Raw genomic sequence first — 24882 nt, forward strand, 5'->3', positions numbered from 1 at the left:
AGTAGAGGGCCACTGTCACAGCTCATGGCAGGGAGATGCAGAAGCATCACCAAAGGGGTTCCAGTTTCAAATTACATTGATTCAACTTTGGAGTGTGAAACATAAATATTCACATGGTCCTACTGAAAATCAAGACTGAGGAAATCCAACTTTTATTTTCTGTCTAGAAGAAATGAGAAGTGCTCAAAAGATGACTAGTTACTTAGGGTGACATTTTGAGGTGGCTTTGCATTTTGGAGAGGACTGATTAATGTTGTGGTGATTACTTAGGTTTTCTTGCTATCTGTGACATCCAGAAGTTGTACAAAATCTTGTAGTTAGATCCTAGGTCTAGTATAAAGATTTGATGAAATGTTTTCCTTAAATGGAGTAAAATAATTTCCCTACAGTAGGAAATAAAGGTGAGTACTACTTGAATAATGGGAAAAAGTTGTCATGGCAGTGGGTAGAAGAGCTAAAGCAATCTAGTGGCATGAAAAAAGAAATGAGAGATTCAGACTTTTGCTTTGCCTATTTCATTGTTGGAATTGATTACCTTTGGTCCTTTCAAGTGCTTTTGTGTTATGCTCAGTTTTAAGTAGGGACTAGTTTGTTCCCATTTTGCAGATGTCATAGTATATGGACATGGTGAGGGGTCTGAGATGGTTGAGGAGCGGGGGCTGATGATGCTCTCCACATTTCCCCCCACAGTTTAGACTGTGGGTACTGGAGTATATCATGCTTCAAGGGTGTTGCTGCTCTGGGATTAGATAATTCCAAATGGAATTTGGCAGTTTTTACACATCAAATTGAGTGGATGGGGATTCTACACTAGTGAGGAGATTGAAAAGGGTGTGGTTTGAGTGGTAATTTTCACTAAAGAAGAGCTCCAGGGAGATTGCAAGCACTGGCCATTCCATTGAGATGAATGTCTAGCCTCCCAAGGTGACTACAGAGGTAACTACATTCATTTGAATGAGTGAGCTCTCTGTTGAACAGATAGTTATCATTCATTTGTATCTATTCTCACAAATGTTTATAGGCAAGGTTTTTAAACATGGAGGCCTCCAAGCAGTCTATGAAGATGTCCATGCTAAAGCTGTGTACAGGCAACTACTTAGTTTTCTCAGAAAATTACAGGAATTAATGTATTTGGGAACAGGATGCAGTATCTTTATAAGACTGATCCCTTGGGGTAGAACCAGCAGAAATATTTGGATAGCAAAAACAAACAAACAAACAAAAAACAGGGAAACTAGAAAGTGCTAGACCAGACTGTCAGACAGAGGGTTGGGATAAACAGTGCAAAGGGCCTCTTCCTCCTTTAAATTGCCCAGCAGATTATTTACACTTGATTTAGTGTGTGTGTGTTTGTGAGGGGTGGTGTATGGTGGTAGAGGAACCTGTTTTGAGTGAAGGGAAGCAAAGTAAAGTGACTGGGTAGGAAAGTAAAGTGTGGTAGGAAAAGATGAGGGGATATAGATACCGGGGGGGAATGCTGAGGGGAATATAGGACAAAACCAAAGGGGAAGAGCTGAGGGAGGGAAGGAGGAACGGGGCAAGGGAAAGTGGTGGGGGGGAGGCAGAGACAAATGTATTTGAAAAAATAAGTAAATAAATAAAAAGAAAAAGAACACCCTTTTATGGGAACTGAGTAAATGAGAATGATTTACGTTGGAGAAATTCCTCATTAGGAGGCAAGGTTTGGCCTATGTAATTAAATAGGGAAAATAGGAATGTTAGTCTCCTGTGGAATACACATAGAAGAAGGCAGAGTGACAAGAAAGGTAAGATCTGTGGTAGGGGTTTCACATGAAAAGCCAGATAAAGTTATCTTTGTTGGGTATGTGTATACTATTGAAAACAATGATTTTGAGATGTTTTGACCTCTCTCTAAAGGCACTTTGGTGACAGGGTGGAAGCCATGGCATTTTCACTTTAGCCCCAAGTTCTCAATGTCAGTAGTCACTTGGATCTCCTTGGAGGTATCGTAGATGCAGCTTTTCCCGAAGTGGTATAATCGGGTGCCCTCTCCTTTGCTTCTGTGAAGTTTAAATGTTAATTCCTCTGTCTTACGGGCACTTCACCCAGAGCTTCGGGTTTCTATTGGAGCAGTAGGTTCCCAAAGTTGGGTGTTTTTTTTTTTTTTAACTCATTAGTCATCACTGACCCAACCCTCTTTAAACTGTCTACTGGCCACGCCTATCCTCTTGAGGACAGATTCAGGGCCAGGCTTCAAGATGAATATTTTTCCGGCTCATTTTTTAAAGTCATAATTGCTTCCAGGTCACCAGACAGTGCAAACCAAAGAAGCCTGGGGGAGTGCTTCCAGATTTAGTTTAACAGAGACCTTCATAATCTTGAGTTCCTAATTTACTGTCTTGATGGTAGAATCCAACCATGAATAAATAGGCAGGTTTCATGCTGTGCTACTCATGGTCCTGGAGAACTTGTTTGCTGGACACATATCCTGTCTGGTCATTTTCAAGGTTAACTGTTTAAACACTGTCTACCTTGGTCAAAAGCATTTGTCAGATATAGGTGCTCTATTACCTCCTTTTGTGTCCTTCTCTTCCTCATATGCATGATGACCATGCTTTGCTTGTAGTTGTGAAATCTGCTTATTTGGGTATCTTCATTTCAAAACAAAACCAAAAAAAATTTACCCAATTTGTAAAACCTTCTTTGAGATTTTAGTGCTGCCCATCCCCTATCACCAACTCCCCTTAACCCTGACTTGGACTATAATTTGATGTTCTCCCCCTTTTGATAACGTTCTCTCTCTAAACTTCTAAAATGTCTGTCTTCAGTGCTTCCCCACAGTGTTTCAGTTTGGCCCATGATGGTGAAATATTTCAGGTTCCCCTATTTCATTTTTTTCCCTTTTGGTTGTTAAATCCTATGGGCTTCTCTTTTATGCCTTTCACACCTGCCCTTGTCTTCTAGTGTTTTTTCTTCTAGATCTTTCTGAGGAAAGGTTTTTGCTTCATTATGGCTTCTCTTTTACCTGCTCTCCCTCAGCTTAGCTGCTTTTTTTCACCATTTTAAAGTTATTGTTCTCCCATTAGTCCATTTTATTTTTGGCTTCCCCTATTTTGTAGAGTGGTGGTTATGCCTGGCTACCTACTCTGTGCTGCCTGGTTGTTGGATTCATTCCCTTGGATATTGGTCAGTCCTTCTACTTATGTATATGTGCCTCCCAAATAAAAAAATAAAGTTTTATTTATTGTTTTTTTCCTAACCACACTTAATACTTTGGGTTGCTGGAGCAAGTGCTCTCCTTTGTTTTCACCATGAGCTGGATGTGCCTTTGGAGATTTCCCCCACAAAGTAAGGCTAGCTCGTAGTGGTTCCACTGCCTTCTCGGCAGTTACCAGCATTTGATTTGGGGGCCGTGCAGCTGTTCACTTCTTAGCAATTACATGCTTGTGACATCTGGGAAAATCCTTTGAGGTATTTCATATCCTTGTGCCTGGGCTTCCTGGGTCACATGAGGTTACCAGGTTTCTTCCAAGTTCCTTTTAGGAACTTCGCCTTTTGCCTTTGATGTGATGGTTCCCATCAGAGAGAGAGTGAGAGTGAGAGATTGAGAATGCACACCACACATGAGTGCAGGTGCTACGAGCAAAAGCAAGTGATATAGAAGTGTGTACACCAGTGGAACCTACCAAGTCTAGCATGTCTGTAAGGTTTTTCCTTTTTTGCTCACCTCTCCTGAGAAGTAGTGTACAGTTGAGTGGTTAGTGATTTGATTGGACATGATAGTAACAAAACAAAACCTTAAGCCTGCTGGATCAGAAACTCCAGAACTGGGACTACAACTCTTATGTTTTGAACAAGCTCCTCAGTGATCCTGGCTTGGGAAACACTGGTGTCTGTTGGCCGCCTTGACTCCCCCCATCCTATGTGGGCATTGACACCATCAGTGTCTCATATTTATTTGTTTGTTTGTTTGTAGAGAGAGGGGAAGGGAGGGAGAAAGAGAGGGAGAGAAGCCTTGATGTGAGAGAGAAACATTGATCTGTTGCCTCTCACACACATCCCAGCCAAGGACCTGGGGATGAAACCTGCAACCCAGGCAAGTGTCCTGACTGGGAATTGAACTGGTGACCTTTCTGTTTGCGCGATGATGCCCAACTGAGCCACACTGGTCAGGGCCATCAGTGCCTCTTTAAAAGTTCCTTTTGTTTACTCTCTGGCTTAGAAGGATCCATCTTGCTTTGTGTAGGCCACGTATCTTAATACTTTCCTGCTTGTGCTTTCTGTCCGTCTATGCCCCTTCCCCGCAAACGCTACTGTTAATTAGCAGCAGTGGACTTCACAAAGGAAGGTGTGCTGCTCTGACAAAATCATAATTAAAGAATGGAAGGCCAAAATTTAAGCAGATGCTCCATTTTTGAGATATTCTAAAAATGGGATGCCCAGTATCATTTTGGCTCTCTAGGTAGTCATTAAATTTGTATTGTGTGGTAATTATTTTGGTTTTTACTTGGTTTACTTTATGTGGTGGTGGTGATTTTGTTTTTTGAGAGGGAGTCTAAAAACTCCTTTATCTAGATGATGTTTTTATATGTTGTTCTGTTTCTAAATGCCATAATTTCCCCCTTCTGATTTCTGTTCCAGGCCCTACAAACTATTAATGCCCTCTAAACAGAACAAAAATAAACCTAAAACGGCCACAGTCAATGACTTTTACTTGCTGCCTACCAGTATTCAGGTAGCTACTTCATGTTGAAACTCATCTTACGGCAAGAATGGCCTCTTCCATGACCTGAGTTTTCTAATGCTCCATAGAGATAAAATGTGAAAAAAGTACCTGATACATCAGCCAACAGCTGAGATGTTGCTTCTAAAACTGTGATATTCCAAGATATTCTAAGAAACAGTCAAAACGTGATTAACCAGGATGTTCAGGGAATGGGATCCTGGTGAACCAATGTGAAGCCGACAGTCAATCTATTTGTCATACCCCATGTTGAAATCTTTCTAAAATTATGTGTTAACCCACATAACTGTCTTAGTAACATTAAAGATAATTTTCAGGAAAGGTAAAAGCATGAGTCTCATACGCATATAAAAATGAACACGTGTTAAAGATTTTATTTTACTCATTAATCAACAGGGGACCCAGATAGATGTTATAGACAGTTGAAAGAAAAAGTTCAAAAGCACAAATTTATATGGAGCAAAGGAATTGAGTTGCAGATGGAGGCAAAACTGGTTTTTCCACAGTGGGAAGGAAATTCAGTCCAAACTCTATGGGACAGGACTGAGTTTGCATATCCATCAGTTACCTGCAATTTATAGAGGTGCAAAATAGCTTAAAGACAATGAACCAGGCTAGGATCAGGCATCTCCAGAAGGGTGTGCTATAGACAATGCATCTTTTTTTTTTTTTAATTGAAATACAACAGTTTTTTTTTACAGTAAGTATGCATGGTGGGTACTTTTTAGGGGGTTGATTTTGCTTCTTGTACTTTCTTAGGGTCATCACCTCAATTGTCATGCAGGATTCAGTTCCATATAACATGCATTTACTGATTACTTACTATATATAAGACATTGCAGAGGAACTGGAGACCAAAAAAAATGGTATTTCTTACCTTAAGTAGCTGATTGCTTCGTGGGGGAGACGGACATGCCACACTCTCAGATAACGACACTGCAGAAGAGAATAAAAATCAGGTCCACGGTAGAGGTAGGAATGAAATGTTTTGGAAGCAGAGAGGGAGGAGTTAACTGACCAGGGGCTGGGGCTGGGGAGATTACATAATGACATTTAAGCTAGGCCTTGAGGGTGATTGAGAGAGGAAGTGGGGGCACAGGAGAGACCATTTCAGGGTGAGGAAACAGCAAAGTCCTGAAACTGGATGGTCTGTTCAGGGAAGGGTCAGGATGACAAGGACAGCAGGGGAATGGCAGGATGTGGCAGAGAAGACAGAGAGGTCTGAGGCTAGGTCATGGAGGGCCCTGAATGCTGTGCTAAGAAATACAGGCTTGATTTCGAAGACAGAGGAAAGCTATTGAAAGCTTTTGAGGAAGGAAGGGGTGATGGGATTGAATTGGTGCTTTAGAAGATGAATTGATTATAGAATCAAGAGATTGGAGACAGGGACTGGTTTAAAGGCTATTGTAATATTCTGGGTGAGAGATGATGAGGGCCTGCATCAGGTTAGTGGCAAGAGTTGTAGAAGGAGAGGATAGAGATGGCATTATTAAGGTTGGCTCCTGATTGGATGTGGGCAGTGGGAGGGAGAAGGCGTTGGAGACAATAAGGGCAATGCTGAAATTTCCAGGCTAGGGAATAGTGGTGTTATTGACTAAGATAGGAAACAAGCTGGGTGTAGAGGTGGGGTGGGGAGCAGGTTTATGGGAATAGATAATGAGTTCAGTTTGAGACACACAGAGTTTTAGGGGTTTGGTGGACATCCAATTAACAGCGAGTTGCTGGCAGCTGGAAATTCTGATCGGGGTCTAAGGAGAGAGGTCAGGGCTACAGATACAGATTTGGGTGTCGTCAGTATATGAAGGGGTGAGTTGAAACTGTGGAAACTCATGAGCTGAGAGAGAAGGAGGGGTGGGGCTGACAGACACATATAGACACAGAGGGAGAGAGGTGGGGGTAGTAGAGAGCTAGTGTGAGCCAGACTAACTAGAAGAGGACTAGAGACACAAGAGAGGGACACTGGACGTTGAGGTGAGATGAAGGAGAGTAGGGGGGAGGGAAGGAGATGGAATAGGGAGGAGAGAGTGGAGCCTGAGGGGAAAAAGAGGAAAGTGAGATAGAGGAGGGAAAGGACCAGGGCGAAGAGAGGCAGGAAAGGGGAGAAAGTTGGAGGAGAGAGGACTGCCAGAGAGAGAGATAGTGGAGGGGGAGAAAGAGAAAGCTGGGAGAATAGTAGGAGGAAGAGGGAGGTGATGAGGAGGAATAGAGGGAAACAGGAGAGAGACTGAGGGGGAAGGGAAGGCAAAGAGAGAGAGATGAGTGGGGGTAGGAAGAGAAAGAGGGAAGGAAGGGAAGAGATGGGAGATGGTGGCCAGGATGAGGAGAAACCAAGCATGATAAGGGCCAGGTTTCTGGGGTGGGTAGAGGGAGATAAGTTCCCTAGAGAAGCCAGCAGGCATTGAGTCAGGATAGCCAGGAGAGGGGCAAGTACAGGGAAAGGGGCAAGGGCAGCAGTAGCCTATGCTGTAGACATAGGGAGTAGGATGAGGACCAAGAAGAGAATGGGAGTATGCGGCTCTGCTCACCCCTTATTGCCTCTTTGCCTTTGCTCACTCCCTGTGTGCCATGCTGGCCTGGCTCTTCCTTGATCTTAGCAGGCAGCCTCAAGCCTTAGGACCTCTGCATAGGTTGTTCCCTTTTCCATGGAATGCTCTTCCCCCAGATGTCCACATGGCTCATCCCTTTGCTTCCTTCAAGATGTTGAAATGTCTCCTCAGCAAGACCTACCCTGCTCACCCACTTTCAAATTGTAAGTCTGCCCCCTTCTCCTGACCATTGCCAGGCCCCTTAGCCTGTGTTATACCACATTCTAACATACTAAAAACGTATAATCATTAATGTGTTTACTGTGCATCTCATCCCACTAGAATATAAGCTCCATGGAGGCAGGGATTTTTTTAATTGCTTTTAAAAAAGATTTTATTTATTTATTTTCAGAGGCAGGGGAAGGGAGGGAGGAACAGAGGGAGAGACACACTGATGTGCAAGAGAAACATCTGTCGGTGCTCTCGCATGCCCGCAACTGGGGACCTGGCCAGCAACTCAGGATGTGCCCTGACTAAGATTCAAACCGGCGACCCTTTGGTTCAGTTCACAGGCTGGCACCCAATCCACTGAGTCATGCGATCCAGAGTTTGTTAATCGTTGAATCTCCAGTACCCAGGACAATGCAGGCACACAGTAGGAGCTCAACAAATATTTGTTGAATGAATAGTAATATTGTGTTGAATATGGACAGTCTCTAAAAATTGTTTAAAGGATAAATGAAACACATCCCTAATGTGACTATATTTTATTATGATTTGCTTCTTTGGAAAGTACAGAACAGCATAAAATTCTGATCACTGTAGAGTTCTGTTCAGTTGAGTCTTGATGAAAAACGCTTTTGGCTAATAAGTCAAGAGTTTAAGGGTCTCAAGACAAGCTCATTGGATAAAATTCTTTTTTTTTTTGATGCTTTATTTTCTCTAGAAGGTGAACTGGCTATGCAGTGGTTGTCAACAGCGAGAGCTGGACATTGGCTGGTGAAGGGGTAGTAGATCATGGGGATGACAGACTGAAGGAAGGAAGGAAGAAGGACAGAAACGTGTGGTTCTTGATGGTTCTTGGTTTTGCCTGTTTGCTTGTTTGTGGTCAGTACAAGGAATATTGCATCTGATTTGGAGGGAGCTTTAAAGTAGGTTAGATATATGCATCATATCTCTATTAACTCCCAACTTGAAGTCAGAATAGAGTATATTTGAAGGGCTTATAAAAGAAGCATGTGCTTACTCTGGAGAGCTTAAATTTGCCACGTCACTCAAATTCTTCTCACTCAAATCCTTCGGTACTCATGGATTGGAGTTGATGAGAAAAAGATCCCCAGTAGTCTTTCAAAGCACTGTTCACATATGGGAATGACCCTCTAATTGTAGTTGGTTAGGCTAAATGTGTGTAGAAAAATATAGTGTCATCTCATTTGTCTGAAATAGATTGAATTTCCTTGAACACTCAAGCATACCTGTCTTTACGATAATTTAAAAATCACTCTAGGTGATTAACAGCATCCTCATCTCCATCCTGAAACTTATGGATTCCTAGAAAGCTGATGCTCCCTTGTCCCCATTTGGACCTTAATTTCCCCTAGCAGTCTGGCTTATGAGAGAAACTGCTTTAACATTTTGGTGTTATAATGATCTTTATATAAGTGTTAACTTGTTAAAGGTAGTTAAGCAGGTGGTTACAAGTTTTGATTCGGGGCGGGGGTTCTTTTTCCTCAGGGGAACTGGCCACAGCCGGTCCTATCTGGTGGTGAGCGGCTGTCATGATCTCTACCGCACCGCTCTACAGCGGCGTACACAACTGGACCAGTTCTGACCGGATTCGCATGTGCGGCATCAACGAGGAGAGGTGAGGAGGCTGGGAAGGTGACTGTTGCTGGCTTCCAGTGAGCGACGCCTATTCACCAGAGGGGTTAGTCGCAGTAGGGCCCCGGGAGGGACCTTGGTGAGGTGACTGTTGGTCATTTTTAATTTTCCTGAGATAGGATGGGGCAGGGATGTGTGAGTGGCCAGCTCTGCTTTGCCATCCTTGTTCAGATGAAGGTGAGGAGGCCAACAGATGACCATCCACCAACTAGTATTTGTCTACTCATTAAGAACTGTCAGATGCTAGAGTAGAGGAAGCTCAGGCAATTGCAATTTCTACTTGCTGCATCCACGTTTGGTGCTCAAGGATATGCATAAGATATTTTTGGCCCTTGATATAAGCCTGGAAGGCAGGCAGTTCTATCATTCAGCTTTATACTGGGTACTGTTAGTGGGTATTCTGGTGACTAGCGCTTTACTGCTTCATGAGGCTAATGAAGATTTACAGTAAGATCCTTATGAAGTATCAAAGGGAGATCAAACTGCTTAACATGTAGTTTTCATACAAAATTGAGAGTTGGTGTTGCCTGCCTGATCTGTGTGGGCTTTCAGTTTTCTGTATACCAAAATATTTCATTGACCAACCTATCTATGCCTTTTCCTGATCATGCCCCATGCTAAGAACATTCAAAATGGCCTTTAGATTTTTTAATATATTTCATTTTTATTTTACTTTTAGAGAGAGGAGAAGAGAGGGAGAAAGAAAGGGAGAAAAACATCAATGTGTAAGAGATACATTGATTGGTTGCCTCTCACACACCCCTGTCTGGGGACCTGGCCCGCAACGCAGGCGTGTGCTGTGACTGGGAATTGAACCAGTGACCTTTCAGTTTGCAGGCTGGCACTCAATACACTGAGTCACACCAGCAACAGTGGCCTTTAGGTTTTACATTTGACTTTCATAACCCTTGGCCAAAGAGCTGTGTGTGATGATTGCAATGCCTGTCCCATTAAAACAATTTTCTTAATCCTCACCTGAGGATATGCTCATTGATTTTAAAGATGGAGGAAGGGGGGAGAGAGAGAAACATTGATGTGAGAGAGAAATATCTATTGGCTGCTTCCCGGACATACCCAGATCAGGATCAAACCTGCAACCTTTTCGTTCACAGGACGATGTTTCATCTAACTGAGCTACCCAGCCAGGGCCTCTCCCATATTTAGAGAAAGCATGGCTCTCCCATGCTTGCTGGTGTTTGGCTGTTGTTTCCATGGACTGTGTACATCAGGTCAATCACCTAGAACACAGAATGATGTGGCTTTTCCTAGGGTTAAAAAAATGGTGTTTCCTTGCGTAAATCCTACGTATGTGTGTTTATGTCCCCCATGTAATACTCCCCCAGTATTGACAATTTTGAAGGGAAAAGGAATGTATGTCTTTGTGTGTATCTATTTTTTTTTTCCTATGGTTAAGTGGAAAAGTGTGTACTTGTCTGAGGTTCAGTATAGGAGAGTAGACCTTTTTTCATTTTTTTAAAAGCTATTAGCTCCTGATAGTTTAGTGTTCTTTATACTGAGGAACAAGGTAGAGATAGATTTAAAAGGAGTTTAATTTTAGAATATTAAAGTCAGGACCAAGGAAAATAAGACAAAATTCTTCTCAGCTCTGCATGAGAATTTTTCTTTACATATGAAGTATGTATTTTCCTTTACATATGAAGTATGGCATTAGATAATTACTATGGGATGGCCTGGGGAACGCAGGGTAGTGCTATTGATTTGTGTAAGTATTCATTGGCAACTAGTTATAAGTGGTTCAGACTTAGATGCAAAGATCTGAACTAGAGCCTTTAAAAAAATAAATATATAAGTTACCTTCCTTCACTGTCCCTTCCAAATGCCTTCTGAGAAAGGAGCAGGGAGTGGGCCTGAAACCTGATTTTCCCTCTTTATGATCCTTTATTGGGATATTAAATAACCAAATATGCCTAGTAGTTAAGATGACCTCCTAAGCATTACCACTTTTGATCTCATCTACCCTTTATCGTTGCCTTCCCACTGTAGTGTAAGCCATGCTACAGTGGATTGCCAAAATGTGATCTCACCTTCTTTTAAAACCATCTTCCTCAGCCCTTTACAATTTGTAGAACTTAGATATTTTGGGTTGAAAGCTGCACCTGTGGCTTAACTCTTACAGTTATCTTTGGGAAGCCTGTCCAGTTTCATCAGATGCAGTGAGGACTGCAGGGACCAAGGACAGGGCCTTTCTAAAGCTGGCCACAGGTCGCTGACTCTAGTCAGACTTCCAGCTAAATCTCTCTGTTTGCTTTCTTGCTTCTTTTCTTGCTCCCATTCATTACCTCCAGTCAACAAACATTAAACCCATTGAGAGCAAACCAATCATTGTGAGATACTGGTGGCGAGTGCTATATAGAGTGACATATACAGGTCCTGTGGGAATCTAAATGAAAGAATGACAAACTTTCTGTGGGAATTAGGGAAGGCTTCCCAGAGGCAGTGACATTGGAACTGGGACTTGAGAGACGAGTGGGAGTTTGAGGTGAGAGTTGGCACTTCCCAGATGATGTGTTTGGGGAAAACCCTGTTTGGAATAAAGGAGGTCTTGGGGTGTGGTGGGACTAAAGCAGGGAAAGTCAGCAGGGGCTAGGAGATAAGGAGCCTGGTGTGTGTGTCGTGTAGTCAGCGCCCAATGGGAACTGTAAACAGCTTGGTCTGACAGTAGTGCTAGCCCTTACTAATTAGGAAAACAGCCTGGAAACATTATGGCCAGTTCTGGTTTAAGTTGAACAAAACCTTGAGCGTAATAGCCCAGGGTCATTTATGTTGGGAAGAAATTATGGGATTGATTTTCAGTCTTGATTGAAGGCTGCTTTGACCCTTGCTCCCTCCTCCTGGCCACCTGAACACCCCAAAACTTGCCTGATTCTCTGGGTATACCCCTCCCTTGCAAACTATTCCTGTCCCAGGTTCTCTCAATGGAACAATTTAATATTTACTTAGCTTTGCACACCCCTCTCCTCAGAGGACTTGAAATGTGGCCTCACATTTTCCCAGAGCCTTGGGGGCTGGCACTAAGGTGTGGGATGCCTGGAGTAGCCAGGACTGCTGCTCCTGCTGCCGCTGTTGCTGCCACCTCCAGAGTCTCTAGGCTGGCAGCTGGCTCTGCATTCTCTGGTGGAGGGCAGGATTTCTGCTCTCAAGATGATTTAATGTCAGGTGAGACCCAAGCAAGGGGCAGGGGTCAAGTATGTAACTAGCTCCTCTTTGCATAGTCAGGAGGGGAAGTAATGCAAATAAACATCATCTTTTCTTTGCAGTCTTTCATGTGGGGCTGGTGAACGGGGGCGGGAGGCACTGCCGCTTTTTTTCCCTTGCCATACCCCGCCGCACCAATCCTGCCGCACCATCCTTGGCAAGTCTAGTTGGAACATGCTTCTCCCCTATCCCAAGGCTGAGGGCAGGTCTTCCTTTTCTGGTCTCTCAGGAGTTGATGTCAAAGTATGTCTTCACTTCCCTCAGGCCCCGCTTCCTCCCTGTCCTTGAGACCCCCCAACTGGATCTGTGGTCCTTACTTCTCTTACCATCATTTCTGTTTGTCACCAACAGTCAATGCCAGCAGTGGAACCCTCCCACTCCTGCCAACTTAGCTGGCTTTTAAAGGGAACATGCCACCCTTCCCCCCCCCCCCGACTGGGTACTTCTGGAGCCATGAGAAGGTGGGGAGAGGCCTGCAGTGATCCCCCTTGCTTTTTTTTGCTTCTCTTGCCCAATATATAATTTTGGAGTCCATCAGTGGTGCTCTGTTCCAGTGGGAGGGAGGAAGTTAGCAGGGCCCTCCCCATTCTCATGGGACTTGACTGCAGGTGTCCAGACTGCCCATTGGCTTGGGTGGCTAGTGAGGTTGGCGTTGCCTTTTTGGGGGGCTCAAGATGAGGGTTCCAAAGAAGGGAGGCAAAAACCCAGGACATCTACCTCCCCAGAGGCGCACAGAGCATTCCTGTCCTTAGTCCCCTAGGAACCTCAGTGGAGCACTTCTGCTGAAGCTTTATCCTTGCACCCAAACCTTCCACTCAGCCACTCACTCCATGGCTGCTGCCCCATTGCATCTTCCCTGCTGTCCCATTGTGTCTTCCCTAGGGCAGTGGGACACTCTTGCTGTACTCAAACCACCAAACTTCTAGTGAGTGTTTTTCCTCTAACCTCACGCCCCCCGAGTCTGACCTTTCTTTTTTTCTTTTTTTTTTTCTTTTTTTTTTAGTCATGATGTACCATTTTCTGAGGTTCTTATCCAAAATTTAGAGAAGACTTTTTGAGCAGGTGGGGGGGGGTACAGTTAAGTTTTGCCCCTTTGAGACCCAGCTTCTGGGCCTTGAGCCCTTCTCTCTGTGATACCAACTAGAGTTTGGAGTGTGTGGGAGAGAATGCGGTGGTGTTGGGAGGCCACTGGGGAGAGTGGGGAGCTGGCAGGGGTGGGACACAGGCAGGGTGAAAAGGCAAGAGGAGGGCACTGGCTGGGGCTCACTGGTAATCTGCAGAGTGGGAAGGGGGACCCTGGAGGGAAAGAAGGTGTGCCCTTGAAATGGCCCTCAGTACCCAGTGACCTGGTGGCCTCAAGTCAGTGTCGGTACATGTGCTAATAAATGTGTATCTGCTCTAGGCAAGCCCATCGGGTGACTAGATGATGAGTCAGATTGAGAACTTGAAAGAAACACAGTGAAAGTGGTTATTTGTTTTAGGAAAGGATTACCCTTATGGTACCTGCAGCCTGCTTCCCTTATAGACTTAAAATAAGATTGCATTTAAGAGAAGAGCAGTTTGCATGCCTCTTGAGAGCTTCTGTGAATCACCTTTCCGAGCCTTTCTGGCAATACTCAGTACCTCCTGGATGGTTACTTTGAAGGGTAAGCTCTGGGGACAAGGAAAAGATGCTGGGGTGTCTTTCACACTCTCGGTGAGAGCCCTAGAAAACAGAATACACGGCCCAAAGAGTGGAGTCTGTAGATGTCAGACTGGGCTCCTTTTCAGGAACTGGCAAAGTTGGGCATGGAGGCTCTGGTTTGCGACCTGGACCCTCCAGTTCCTTGTGATTTCCCCCCAAGCCACCATGGGAAGCAAGACAGAAAGGTTTACAGAAACCCAGGCAGGTGGGGGCATTCTGGGGAAGGTGGTGGCCCAAAGGCCAGGTGTCATGTCCCTTCTCTGGTTGTGTCTCCCATGCTAGAAGAGCACCTCTTTCTGATGAGGAGTCCACGACGGGTGACTGCCAGCGCTTTGGATCTCAGGAGTTTTGTGTCAGCAGCAGTTTTTCCAAGGTAAGGGGCCACCTGCCAAAGGGTGGAGCTGAACTACCCAGGTGATGTGCCCAGCCTGTCATCCTCAGAAAAGGGACAGAAAGGGACAGGGTATTTCCCAGGAGTTGCTGTATGTGAGACAGAAATTGGCCAGCTGATCTTTGCTTCTGCCGAGACCCTGTTAGTCAAGTTGCAAAGAGGACCAGCGGTCACCTCTCCCAGGTCTTGGGACACTTGCATGGTCCACAGAGAGCTTCTAAGATAGGCATGCTGCTCTGTCATTGCAGGTGGAGCTCACGGCAGTTGGAAGTGGCAGCAATGCCCGGGGGGCAGACCCAGATGGCAGTGCAACAGAAAAACTTGGGCACAAGTCAGAAGACAAGCCTGACAACCCCCAGCAGAAAATGGACTATGCTGGGAATGTGGCAGAGGCTGAGGGCCTCTTGGTGCCCCTGAGCAGCCCGGGAGACGGGCTCAAGCTTTCCTCTCCTGACGGCGCCGAGGCCAGCAACAGCAGGGCCGACTGCTCCTGGACTCCCCTCAGCACACAAATGAGCAAACAGGTGGACTGCTCACCCACCGGGGTAAAGGTTTTGGATTCTCGGCATGGTGTTGGGGAGAAAAATACTTTCATTTTGGCAACTCTGGGAACTGGAGTGCCCGTGGAGGGAACCCTGCCTCTGGTTACCACTAACTTTAGTACGCTGCCAGCACCCATCTGCCCCCCTGCTCCCAGTTCTGCCTCTGTCCCCCCATCTGTTCCAGATCCATTCCAGGTTTCCCTCTCTGTCCCCACCCCGGTGCCCCACTCAGGGCTAGTTCCTGTCCAGGTTGCCACTTCGGTTTCAGCTCCTTCCCCTCCTTTAGCACCAGTCCCAGCTCTGGCTCCGGCACCACCATCAGTGCCCACACTCATCTCTGATTCAAACCCCCTCTCGGTTTCGGCCTCAGTCCTGGTGCCCGTGCCAGCTTCTGCTCCCCCTTCAGGCCCTGTTACCCTATCAGCTCCAGCCCCTACCGCCCTTTCCGTCCCCGTTTCCGCTCCTTCCTTGGCCTTGATCCAGGCTCCTGTGCCGCCTTCAGCTCCAACCCTGGTCCTCACACCTGTCCCCACTCCAGTTCTGGCTCCCATGCCGGCGTCCACACCTCCAGCAGCTCCCGGCCCTCCGTCAGTGCCGATGGCCACTCCAACCCCATCCTCTGGCCCGCCTTCCACGCCCACCCTCATCCCTGCCTTTGCTCCTACACCGGTGCCTGCACCCACCCCAGCCCCAATCTTTACTCCAGCCCCCACGCCCATGCCGGCTGCCACGCCAACTGCCATTGCCACGTCTGCACCCATCCCGGCTTCCTTTAGTTTGAGTCGAGTGTGTTTTCCTGCAGCTCAGGCACCAGCTATGCAAAAAGTCCCTCTGTCCTTTCAGCCAGGGACAGTACTGACACCGAGCCAGCCACTAGTGTATATCCCACCTCCAAGCTGTGGGCAGCCGCTCAGTGTGGCCACACTGCCAACCACTCTGGGGGTCTCCTCCACTCTTACACTCCCTGTCCTGCCATCCTACCTACAGGACAGGTGTCTCCCTGGCGTGCTGGCCTCCCCAGAGCTACGGTCTTACCCATATGCATTTTCTGTAGCCCGGCCTCTGACTTCAGATTCTAAGCTGGTCTCTCTGGAGGTGAACAGGCTTCCGTGTGCGTCCCCATCCAGCAGCACCAGCACCCAGCCTGCGCCTGATGGGGTCCCTGGACCTTTGGCAGATGCTTCCCTCACCACTGCTTCTGCCAAGGTGCTTCCAACGCCACAGCCTTTGCTGCCAGCGCCCAGCGGGAGCTCAGCCCCACCGCACCCCACCAAGATGTCGGGTGGTGCTGAGCAGCAAACAGAAGGGACTTCCGTCACTTTCTCTCCCCTCAAGTCACCTCCACAGCTGGAGCGAGAGATGGCCTCTCCACCCGAGTGCAGCGAGATGCCCCTTGACCTCTCCTCGAAGTCCAACCGCCAGAAGCTTCCATTGCCGAACCAACGCAAGACACCCCCCATGCCCGTGTTGACCCCTGTGCACACCAGCAGCAAGGCCCTCCTCTCCACGGTCCTGTCTAGGTCTCAGCGCACAACCCAGGCTGCTGGCAGCAATGTCACCTCATGCCTGGGTTCTACTGCCTCACCCTTTGTCATCTTTCCCGAGATTGTGAGGAATGGGGACCCGAGCACCTGGGTGAAGAACTCAACTGCACTGATCAGCACCATTCCTGGCACCTATGTGGGAGTGGCCAACCCAGTGCCTGCTTCCCTGTTGCTGAACAAAGAGCCCAACCTGGGTCTCAATCGAGACCCCCGCCATCTCCCCAAGCAGGAGCCTATTTCTATCATTGATCAAGGAGAGCCTAAGAGCACTGGTGCTTCCTGTGGCAAGAAGGGCAGCCAGGCTGGGACTGAGGGACAGCCAAGCACAGTCAAACGTTATACCCCAGCCCGAATCGCCCCAGGGCTGCCGGGCTGCCAAAGCAAGGAGCTTTCTCTGTGGAAGCCCTCGGGGCCAGCAAATATTTACCCACGGTGTTCAGTTAATGGGAAACCCACCAGCACCCAGGTCCTGCCTGTTGGCTGGTCACCATACCACCAAGCATCTCTGCTTTCCATTGGCATTTCTGGTGCCGGACAGCTGACCCCCAGTCCGGGGGTGCCCAATAGGCCCACCAGCGTTGTTTCTGAGTTTTCTAGTGTGTCATCTCTTGGCCCCAGTGAAACTGTGCATGGACTTCCTGAGGGACAGCCACGGCCTGGGGGCCCATTTGCTCCAGAGCAGGACACTGGCGCAAAGAACAAAACTTGCCGGATTGCTGCCAAGCCTTACGAAGAACAAGTCAACCCTGTCCTCCTGACTCTTAGCCCTCAGACAGGGACGCTAGCTCTGTCTGTTCAGCCTAGCAGTGGAGACATAAGGGTGAGTCAGGGGCCTGAGGAATCAGAGAGCCACCTCTGCCCTGACAGCACTCCTAAGACAGAAGGCCCTCAGGGGACTTGTGGCCTGAAGCTGGCAGGAGACACAAAACCTAAGAACCAAGTGCTGGCCACCTACATGTCTCATGAGCTGGTCCTGGCCACCCCCCAGAACCTGCGCAAGATGCCTGAGCTGCCTTTGCTACCTCATGACAGCCGCCCCAAAGAACTCATTTTGGACGTGGTCCCAAGCGGCAAGAGGGGCTCTAGCACAGAACTTTCACAGCTTGGCGGCCAGGTGGACCTGGGGCGGGTGAAAATGGAGAAGGTGGATGGTGATGTTGTTTTCAATTTAGCCACCTGCCTCCGGGCTGATGGCCTCCCAGCAGCTCCCCAGAGGGGCCAAGCTGAAGTTCAGAGTAAGGCTGGGCAGGCTCGAGTGAAACAGGAAAGCGTAGGGGTCTTTGCTTGCAAGAACAAGTGGCAGCCAGACTCAGTAGTGACCGATGGGGTGACCGAATCTCTGGCGCCTAAGAAAATGAAGTGTGACAAAGACAAGGATGGTGAGGAGCAGCAGCCGCAAGCCAAGGTCACAGTCCGGAGTTCCCATGGACCCAAGGTGAGTACTGGGCTGAGGTGAGTACAAGGTTGAGGGCAGGGCCAAGACACCAGTTGTCTGCTTTGTCCTACAGGTGTCAACCTTATTTAACTGTGGCAGTGTTCCTAAGTGGCTCAATGAACTGAGCTGATTGGAAGGCCCGTGTAAAGCGAATAATGACCTGCTGTTCCCTTTTTAAGTCACATTGTCCATATATGGTGTTTTAGTGTGGGGAGGGGCTGGCTACATTGTGTAGAATGTGGGAAATGATTTGGTCCCTGAGGTGTGAAGGAAGCCATTGTCCCAGATGAGGTTGGAAAGTGGAAGACACTATTGGTGAGGAACATCAATAACAGGCCCTTTCCAGCATAATCATTCTTCCTTTTCCTTTCCTGAGATGACTGCTGACCTTAAGTACTTGGAGCCAGCGAGGAAAGGGGCTTTTGACAGGGTTGTTCTCTGCACTACTGCAGGAGCCTGCTCAGGATTTGGTTGGAGTTTAGTGGGGCTAGAACCAATTTGGCTCCTGGGCTTATCCACCAGTTCTCTACCATGCTCCCCCTCAATGCTCAGGGTGGCAGCTTTGGGGTTCTGCCCATTGGGAATTTGGTGTGCAAGGCAGTTGGACTTCTGGACCTGGGTTCTTAATAGGCTAAAGATGGTGGAAAAAGATAGCCCAAGAGGATTCGACTCGAATCCAGTGGTCCTCTAGAGGTGATCCAAAGGCTATTGGTGAACCAAGGAGATTCTTGAAGCAGTTGAGTCTATGGCTTCTTCAAAATACGGAGCAATTTGAAGTTATGTTAACTAGCCTTCAGATTGGATGTTGATATACTGTATTTTGCTGTGTATAATGCTTACTTTTTTGCCCAAAGTTTTGAGGAAAAAATAAGTATGTGCATTATACATGGGTAGTACTAACTCTCTCTCTCTCTCTCTCTCTCCCTCTCTCTCTCTCTCTCTATATATATATATATCCATCCTGTAAAATGAAAGATTTTTTTCTTGAAAGCTTGGGCCAAAAACGTGGGTGTACATTATGCATGGGAGCACATTATACATGGCAAAATACAGTACATTGATAAATAGATTTGCACCCAGAGCACCATGAATTTGTTTATGGCAGAAGCTCTTCATCTTTTTTGGACTATAGAGTATTTTGAGAGAAGTGATGAGAGCTGTGGACCCTGCCCCCCGAAACATATCCTCAGAATTTTTCCAATAATTTCAAGGAGTTCTTTGTACCGCTCCCTCCCTAAAGCCCACCCATGGACTCCAGGTTAAGAACCTTGGGGATAGAATGGTGGGTTTTACTCAGTGTCCTCACAACCACCCCTGTGTGACAGAAACATGCCAAGTAAGAACATAGCTCATTACATAGTAGAGCATTTGCTCAGGTAACTGCAATCTGCCCTTGGTGGTAATAAGAATAATAATAATTCTGTCATAATAGTTACCATTTGTTGAATCCCTACTATACACCAAGAGCTTCCTATATATGTTGTCTAACTTACTCCTTAAAATAACTATAAGAGGCCAGTGCCACACCCAATTAACTGATAGGAAGATAAAGGGATCAGACTGAGTGGGTAAGTTACTCAAGGTTACACAGCTACTAAATGGCAGAGCTGGAACTCAAACTCATGTCTTGTTGGCTCCAGAGTTCATGTTCATCTCAGCTGTACCATACTATCTTCCACCCTCTTTATGTATAGCTGTTTCACTGACTGCTTAGCGAGTGTTTGTTGAGCGGCTTCTACATGCTAGTCCCTCCCAGGCCAGTAGGACTATATTGTCAGGAGGGCAGTATAGCATTTTGGTGAGGAGTGTGCTCTCTGGACCTAGGCACAGTACCTGCCTGAGTCTGAGTCTTGGCCCTACCTCTTAGCTGAGTGACATCAGTCAAGTTACTTAATCTCTCTGGTTCTCAGTTTTCTCATCTGCACAACGAGACAATAGTAGTGCTTATTCTAAGAAAAATAATAGTGTCTTACTCATAGGGCTGTGTAAAGATTAAAGGAGAGAATTATGTGAAATATCCAGAAGAGGCAAATCAACAGAGACAAAAAGTAGATAAGTGGTTGCCTAAGGTTGGTGGGGATGGGGAATTGGGGAGTGACGGCTTCATGGCATTCTGGAACTAGATGGTAATGATGGTTAACACAACTCTGTGACTGTATTAAGAACAATTGAATTGTAAACTTAAATAAATGAATTGTATGTTGTATATAATTAAATTATATGTCAACAAAGATGTTGTTTAAAAAAGATTAAATGAGGTGATATATGTAAATGCTGAAAGCTGTGCCTGGCACATAGTAAGTGCTCAGTAAGTGGTAGGAGTCGCTCTTGTTCTTGTTACTGTTGCCAACAAAATTGGCATGGTCCCTACTTTCATGGACCTTATGTCTTGCAGATGACTTGATGACAGACAGGCACTGCCTCTTCCTATATTGGATGAAGAGTTGACTGGGCCCACTGACATATGCAGAGGGCAGAGAGTAAAGTTGCAGGATAAGGGGCCTTGAAGCAGCCTGTAGTGGTGGCCTGTAATGATTTAATAAATGTCTACTTTTCAGAAGAGTAGATAACTTAGATCTTTCTTTTCTTATGTTCCATTTTCCTGAGAAATAAACTATTGATAAGCAAACCATGATCAGGGTTTAATTTAAAACAGCCCCTTTCAGCGCATGTCTGAGAATCAGAAGTCTGTCTCTAGCACCACCTGCCCCAGGGCGGCACAGAATCCTGAAGGGCCTTTGGAATCATCAGAAAAGAGTTAATGCTTCATCTGGCTCTGAGTGTATTTAATTGTCTTCTCATCCTTTGTAAAAATTTTTGGAAAACATTTGAAAACTCTGCTCACTGGAACATTCATCTTACATGGTGGCCCCGCCCTCCCAACTTTTTGCCTAAGTTGGAGTGCGCAATATGTTTTGACTCTTAGTGCTGCCCCCACAGAAGATACAGACAGAAATCCTTTCTAGATGTTGTAGTTGTTTTTGTCTAACTTTGGAAGTCAAAGTCAATGATCTGTACTTGAAAGAGCCAGCTAAAAAATGATATTCAGAAATGTCCAGAGTAGGCAAATCAATAGAGACATGTTCAAATTTACATGTCCTATTTAGGACATGTTCAAATTCATGTGCATGGAATTTTATTCCCCCTGACTTAAGTAGTTTTTCTCTAGCCATACCTGAAGTTCAGATTTTAAGCAGTAGTTCCCCATTTTCTTTCCTCCTCAGTTATTTTTTTCTCCTAACGCTCTGGTTTGTAGGAACTGGCGTCAAATAAAGAGAGGACTTGAACTTGAATAAGAAGCAGAGGCAGTTCATGGGATAGTTGGAGTCCCTGGAATTTGATGGGGAATGGTGACTTCCTTTTCCTGGACAACTGAGATCCCCCTTCCCCTGGGAAATTTTCCATCAATAAGATATCTGCCATCTCCTTAGCTGGAGCTAGACAGTGATGACCTTCGAGAAGGCAGCATATGTGTCTGCTTCGGGGAAAAACAACTCTTTCTTCCTAGGGCTTGCTTTCATTGTTAAGACGTTTTGCTTATTCTGCATTCCCTGGATACTAGAATACTGGAAATCCCTACCTTTCCATATTTCTTGTTTGGTGGCATGGGGAGACCTCAGAGCTTGTGAGAACATTTGACTGTTAGGCTGGGAATCTTCCTACGGTGTGTAAGCACAACCATGGTGCCTCTATAATGCTTCAGACAGTAGGTGTGAGTTGGGCTGAGCAAAACAGTTGAGGACACAAGAAGGGAAACAGGAGAGTGAGAGCTGATGCGAAGTGGCTCAGACTGGGAGCCGGGAGCACTGGGTCTTAGTCCCAGCTGCCACTTTGTCACTGCAAGCACAAATAAGATAACATGCAGGTTTGCCTGGTAAGCGGCAGCCCTTGAGTGAGTGGATGCTGTGGTGTGGGGGTTATGTGTTGTCCTGGACAAATCATTTAACTTCTTGTCTTGGAGCCTCAGTTTCCTTGTCTGTTTAGTAGGGATGATTTTACCTTCCCTCTCAGGGTTTTGGGGGAGACCAAATCAAATAATAGAGAGGAGAGTATTTCAAAAAGTTGAAAGTGCTGCAGAGCATAAAGTGGCTTTATTAACAATGCCTGGACCTTTTTCATGTCTTTTGTAAGTGTGGGGAGGTTTGAATTGCTCCTATTGCGTGCTTTTCTTTTTGCCTTAGTTGAACCTGCTGTTTTTTGGCATTAATTTCCATGTGAACATAGATAATTTTTCTTGAGTTGGCCCACACAAATTATTTTCAGTTGTTGGTGTCAGTACCATTCTTAGTGAAGCTGTATGGACAATGTAGTCACCCAACTTGCAGAAGAGGCATTTTTGTTCTCTACCTGTCTCTCTATTGCTGTTTGGATATAGAGAGTATGGGGCCTGACTTTGCACCCTTTAAAATGACTTTGGATGTTTATTCAGCATATGAATGCAGATTCTGTAGACCTGTTTAAAATGATGGGGTGTGGATGGCTATGAAGATTAGCTAGAGCACAGGATTCAGTTCAGAAAACCTCTCTAGCCCACTGTGGAAGGCAGCACTCGGCCCCTTCCCGTGGCTCCCACCTGGGCAGCGCCTGTCCATGTGTCAGAATTGGGGCGCAGGGCTCAGCATTAGGAGAGCTTTCTTCAGAAGCAAAACTGACCTCAGACCTGACCCTCTCTTCCTCTTCACAGTGCCGGAAGACACCTAGTGACTCCCAGGAACTCACCAAGAAAAGCCCTAGGGGGGCATCAGATTCAGGAAAAGAGCACAATGGAGTCAGGGTAAAGCACAAGCACCGGAAGCCTGCCAAGCTGGAGTCCCAGTCTCCAGGAAAACGAACAGAGGGCCAAGAAGAAGGTAGGCCCCTGGGTCCTGGCCCTCTGAGCTGGGCTACAGAGGGATCGTTCTGGCAGGCCAGGAGGAGGGGCTCTGAGACTGACCAAAAAGTGAGACTTCCTCCCTCTGGAAGGGGGGCATAATTGACACCTCTGAAATCAAAGGCAAGAGAGGAGGGTGAGGCAGCTTATTTGCCTCACCCTGGTTGCTAGAATAAGACATACTCTGAAGGCTGAAAGAGGTGGTTTTCAGACAAAAGTCAGTTCTGCAACAGATTAGCCAAGCCATTACTCTGCAATAGGCCTGAGCTCAGAGAAGAAATGGGTTTAATGAGGATCGAGACAAAACAGTAGAATGGGAGTTCGTTACACTGTTTTCTTTACCTTTGGTGTATTTGAAAAGTCCCAATACAAAAAGCTAAAAATTAATAGCTAGCTAGCTAGAAGGTAAATTCTAAACCCTTATTATTTAGGGACACACAAGATTTTTGGGGTGGGGAGGTGTGATCTTAACCTGTATTCTCTGCCACTAATAGTCCCTTGGTGCCCTCATCAGAAAGAGAAATCCAAGTACTCCTGCCCACAATAGCCTGTGTTCATGGCCTTGCCTGGCTGACATGATCTGCCTCCTTTCCAGTCTGTTCTTATATAGCAGTTATCCTCTGTCCGCTGCTTCCTGGTCCGTTCTTCCTGCCTCGCTCAATACCCTAAGATTCATTGAGGTTGCCTTTCTCTGGGACCTGCTCCAGCTCTGTTAGAACTTTGTGGAGGTGCAGTAGCCATGCAGTCATACAGGCAGCCTCGCCTTCTTTCGGGCATGCTGGCGAATCTATTCGATGAGATTTTCACTGCCTTTTTTGGTGTCAGCAAAAATGATCCAACTCCCAGTTTTCAAAAACCATGGGGAAATGTTTCTTCTCTAAAAGAGATAGGTAGGTGATAACATGAGGGGAGCTGATAACTGAAACCCAGGGAAAACACAGACCCTCCCTTCATTTTCTCATGTGAGCTTTTCAGGGGGGCTTTCCAGTCCCCAGACTCTGATTGTAACATTTCTGCCTTGTGCCCTGAAACCACACATCACTTCAGGTTCCTTGGAGAAGAAAGCAAAGAGCAGTTTCCGTGACTTCATCCCCGTGGTTCTGAGCACCCGGACGCGCAGTCAGTCTGGTGAGTGAGTCTGTGGCTGTGGTCCATCTTGAATCTGCCAAGAGGTAGAAATCTAGCTGAGTGATTTTGCCATTGGCCCAGGTGGAGAGTTTGGAATTTGATGCATTGTGCCAAGATGCCCAGCTTCTGGTGGAGACAAGAGAGCCTGGTGGGAGGGGGAGATGGGGAGAGGAATTGCCCAAGATTTTAGGACTATTTCCTTAGATTTTTCAGAATGAGGATTTGACATCTTTTGTTGGCAGCCAATGGGAGAAAAAGGAAAGGCCTGTGCCACTGAGGGAAGCTTGCTCAACTCCAAGCTTTGGCGTCTCATGATTATTGGGGCCAAATGCAGGCACAGACATTTAACCTTTAGGCCTCTATCTTAATTGCCCTGTGTAACAGATATTATCAAAATTGGAAATGGTCATTGAATGGTCAGGGCCAGCAGAGTCACATTTGGTCCCTTGAATTTGTATTAGCCAACCCCCCAGCGTTTGTAAAAGGATAGACCTTTCTGGCCACTGCCATGTTGGTACATAGTGCTGGAAATGGTTGCCCTCGTTCCCCCAGATTTTCATGCAAAGTGGATAGAATGGGAAAGCAGGGCACAGCATAAGCTCAGTTATCTGACATTATATTAACTGGCACCTCAGCACGTAGAGAGTGCAGTGGTAACTGGGGCTCATTAGGACAGCCTGGAGGCCTCACAAAATCCTGAAGTGTCCTCTGAATCATTGAAGACTGATTACATTGTGGCCGATACCATTTTAGTGTTAAACATGTTGTACTGCATTTGATTGTTTGGAAATTGGTGATTCCTGTGTGATCTCTATGGTGATTCTGTATTAACTAGAATATTAGATTAACCAGAACACTTTGTTCCCTGCCTGGTCTGTATAATGGAAAGTTTGCTGGATATTTGCGATCTTCAAGTGGTCTGACTGACTTGAAGCTTTGGTCAAGGGCTACTCTGTTTGCC

At 46.3% G+C, this 24882-nt stretch overlaps 1 protein-coding gene across 2 annotated transcripts in view; it reads left to right on the plus strand.

The window, feature by feature from the left end:
- Positions 1 to 24882, plus strand: part of BCORL1 (BCL6 corepressor like 1) — a 61121-nt gene that overhangs the window by 9837 nt on the left and 26402 nt on the right. The window contains exons 4-10 of one of the 2 annotated variants that reach the window (XM_054577009.1): positions 7368 to 7454; positions 8177 to 8337; positions 8965 to 9094; positions 14294 to 14384; positions 14651 to 17923; positions 22608 to 22773; positions 23841 to 23921. In XM_054577009.1, the coding sequence (XP_054432984.1) occupies positions 9009 to 9094; positions 14294 to 14384; positions 14651 to 17923; positions 22608 to 22773; positions 23841 to 23921 (3697 nt within the window). In that variant the 5' untranslated portion in view covers positions 7368 to 7454; positions 8177 to 8337; positions 8965 to 9008. The remainder of the gene's footprint in view (positions 1 to 7367; positions 7455 to 8176; positions 8338 to 8964; positions 9095 to 14293; positions 14385 to 14650; positions 17924 to 22607; positions 22774 to 23840; positions 23922 to 24882) is intronic. The other variant, XM_054577010.1, reaches the window with a different exon arrangement.

The sequence above is a fragment of the Pteronotus mesoamericanus genome, unplaced genomic scaffold, assembly GCF_021234165.1.
Source record: "Pteronotus mesoamericanus isolate MK-2021 breed Mesoamerican mustached bat unplaced genomic scaffold, CSHL_Meso_final contig_40, whole genome shotgun sequence".
NCBI lineage: Eukaryota > Metazoa > Chordata > Mammalia > Chiroptera > Mormoopidae > Pteronotus > Pteronotus mesoamericanus.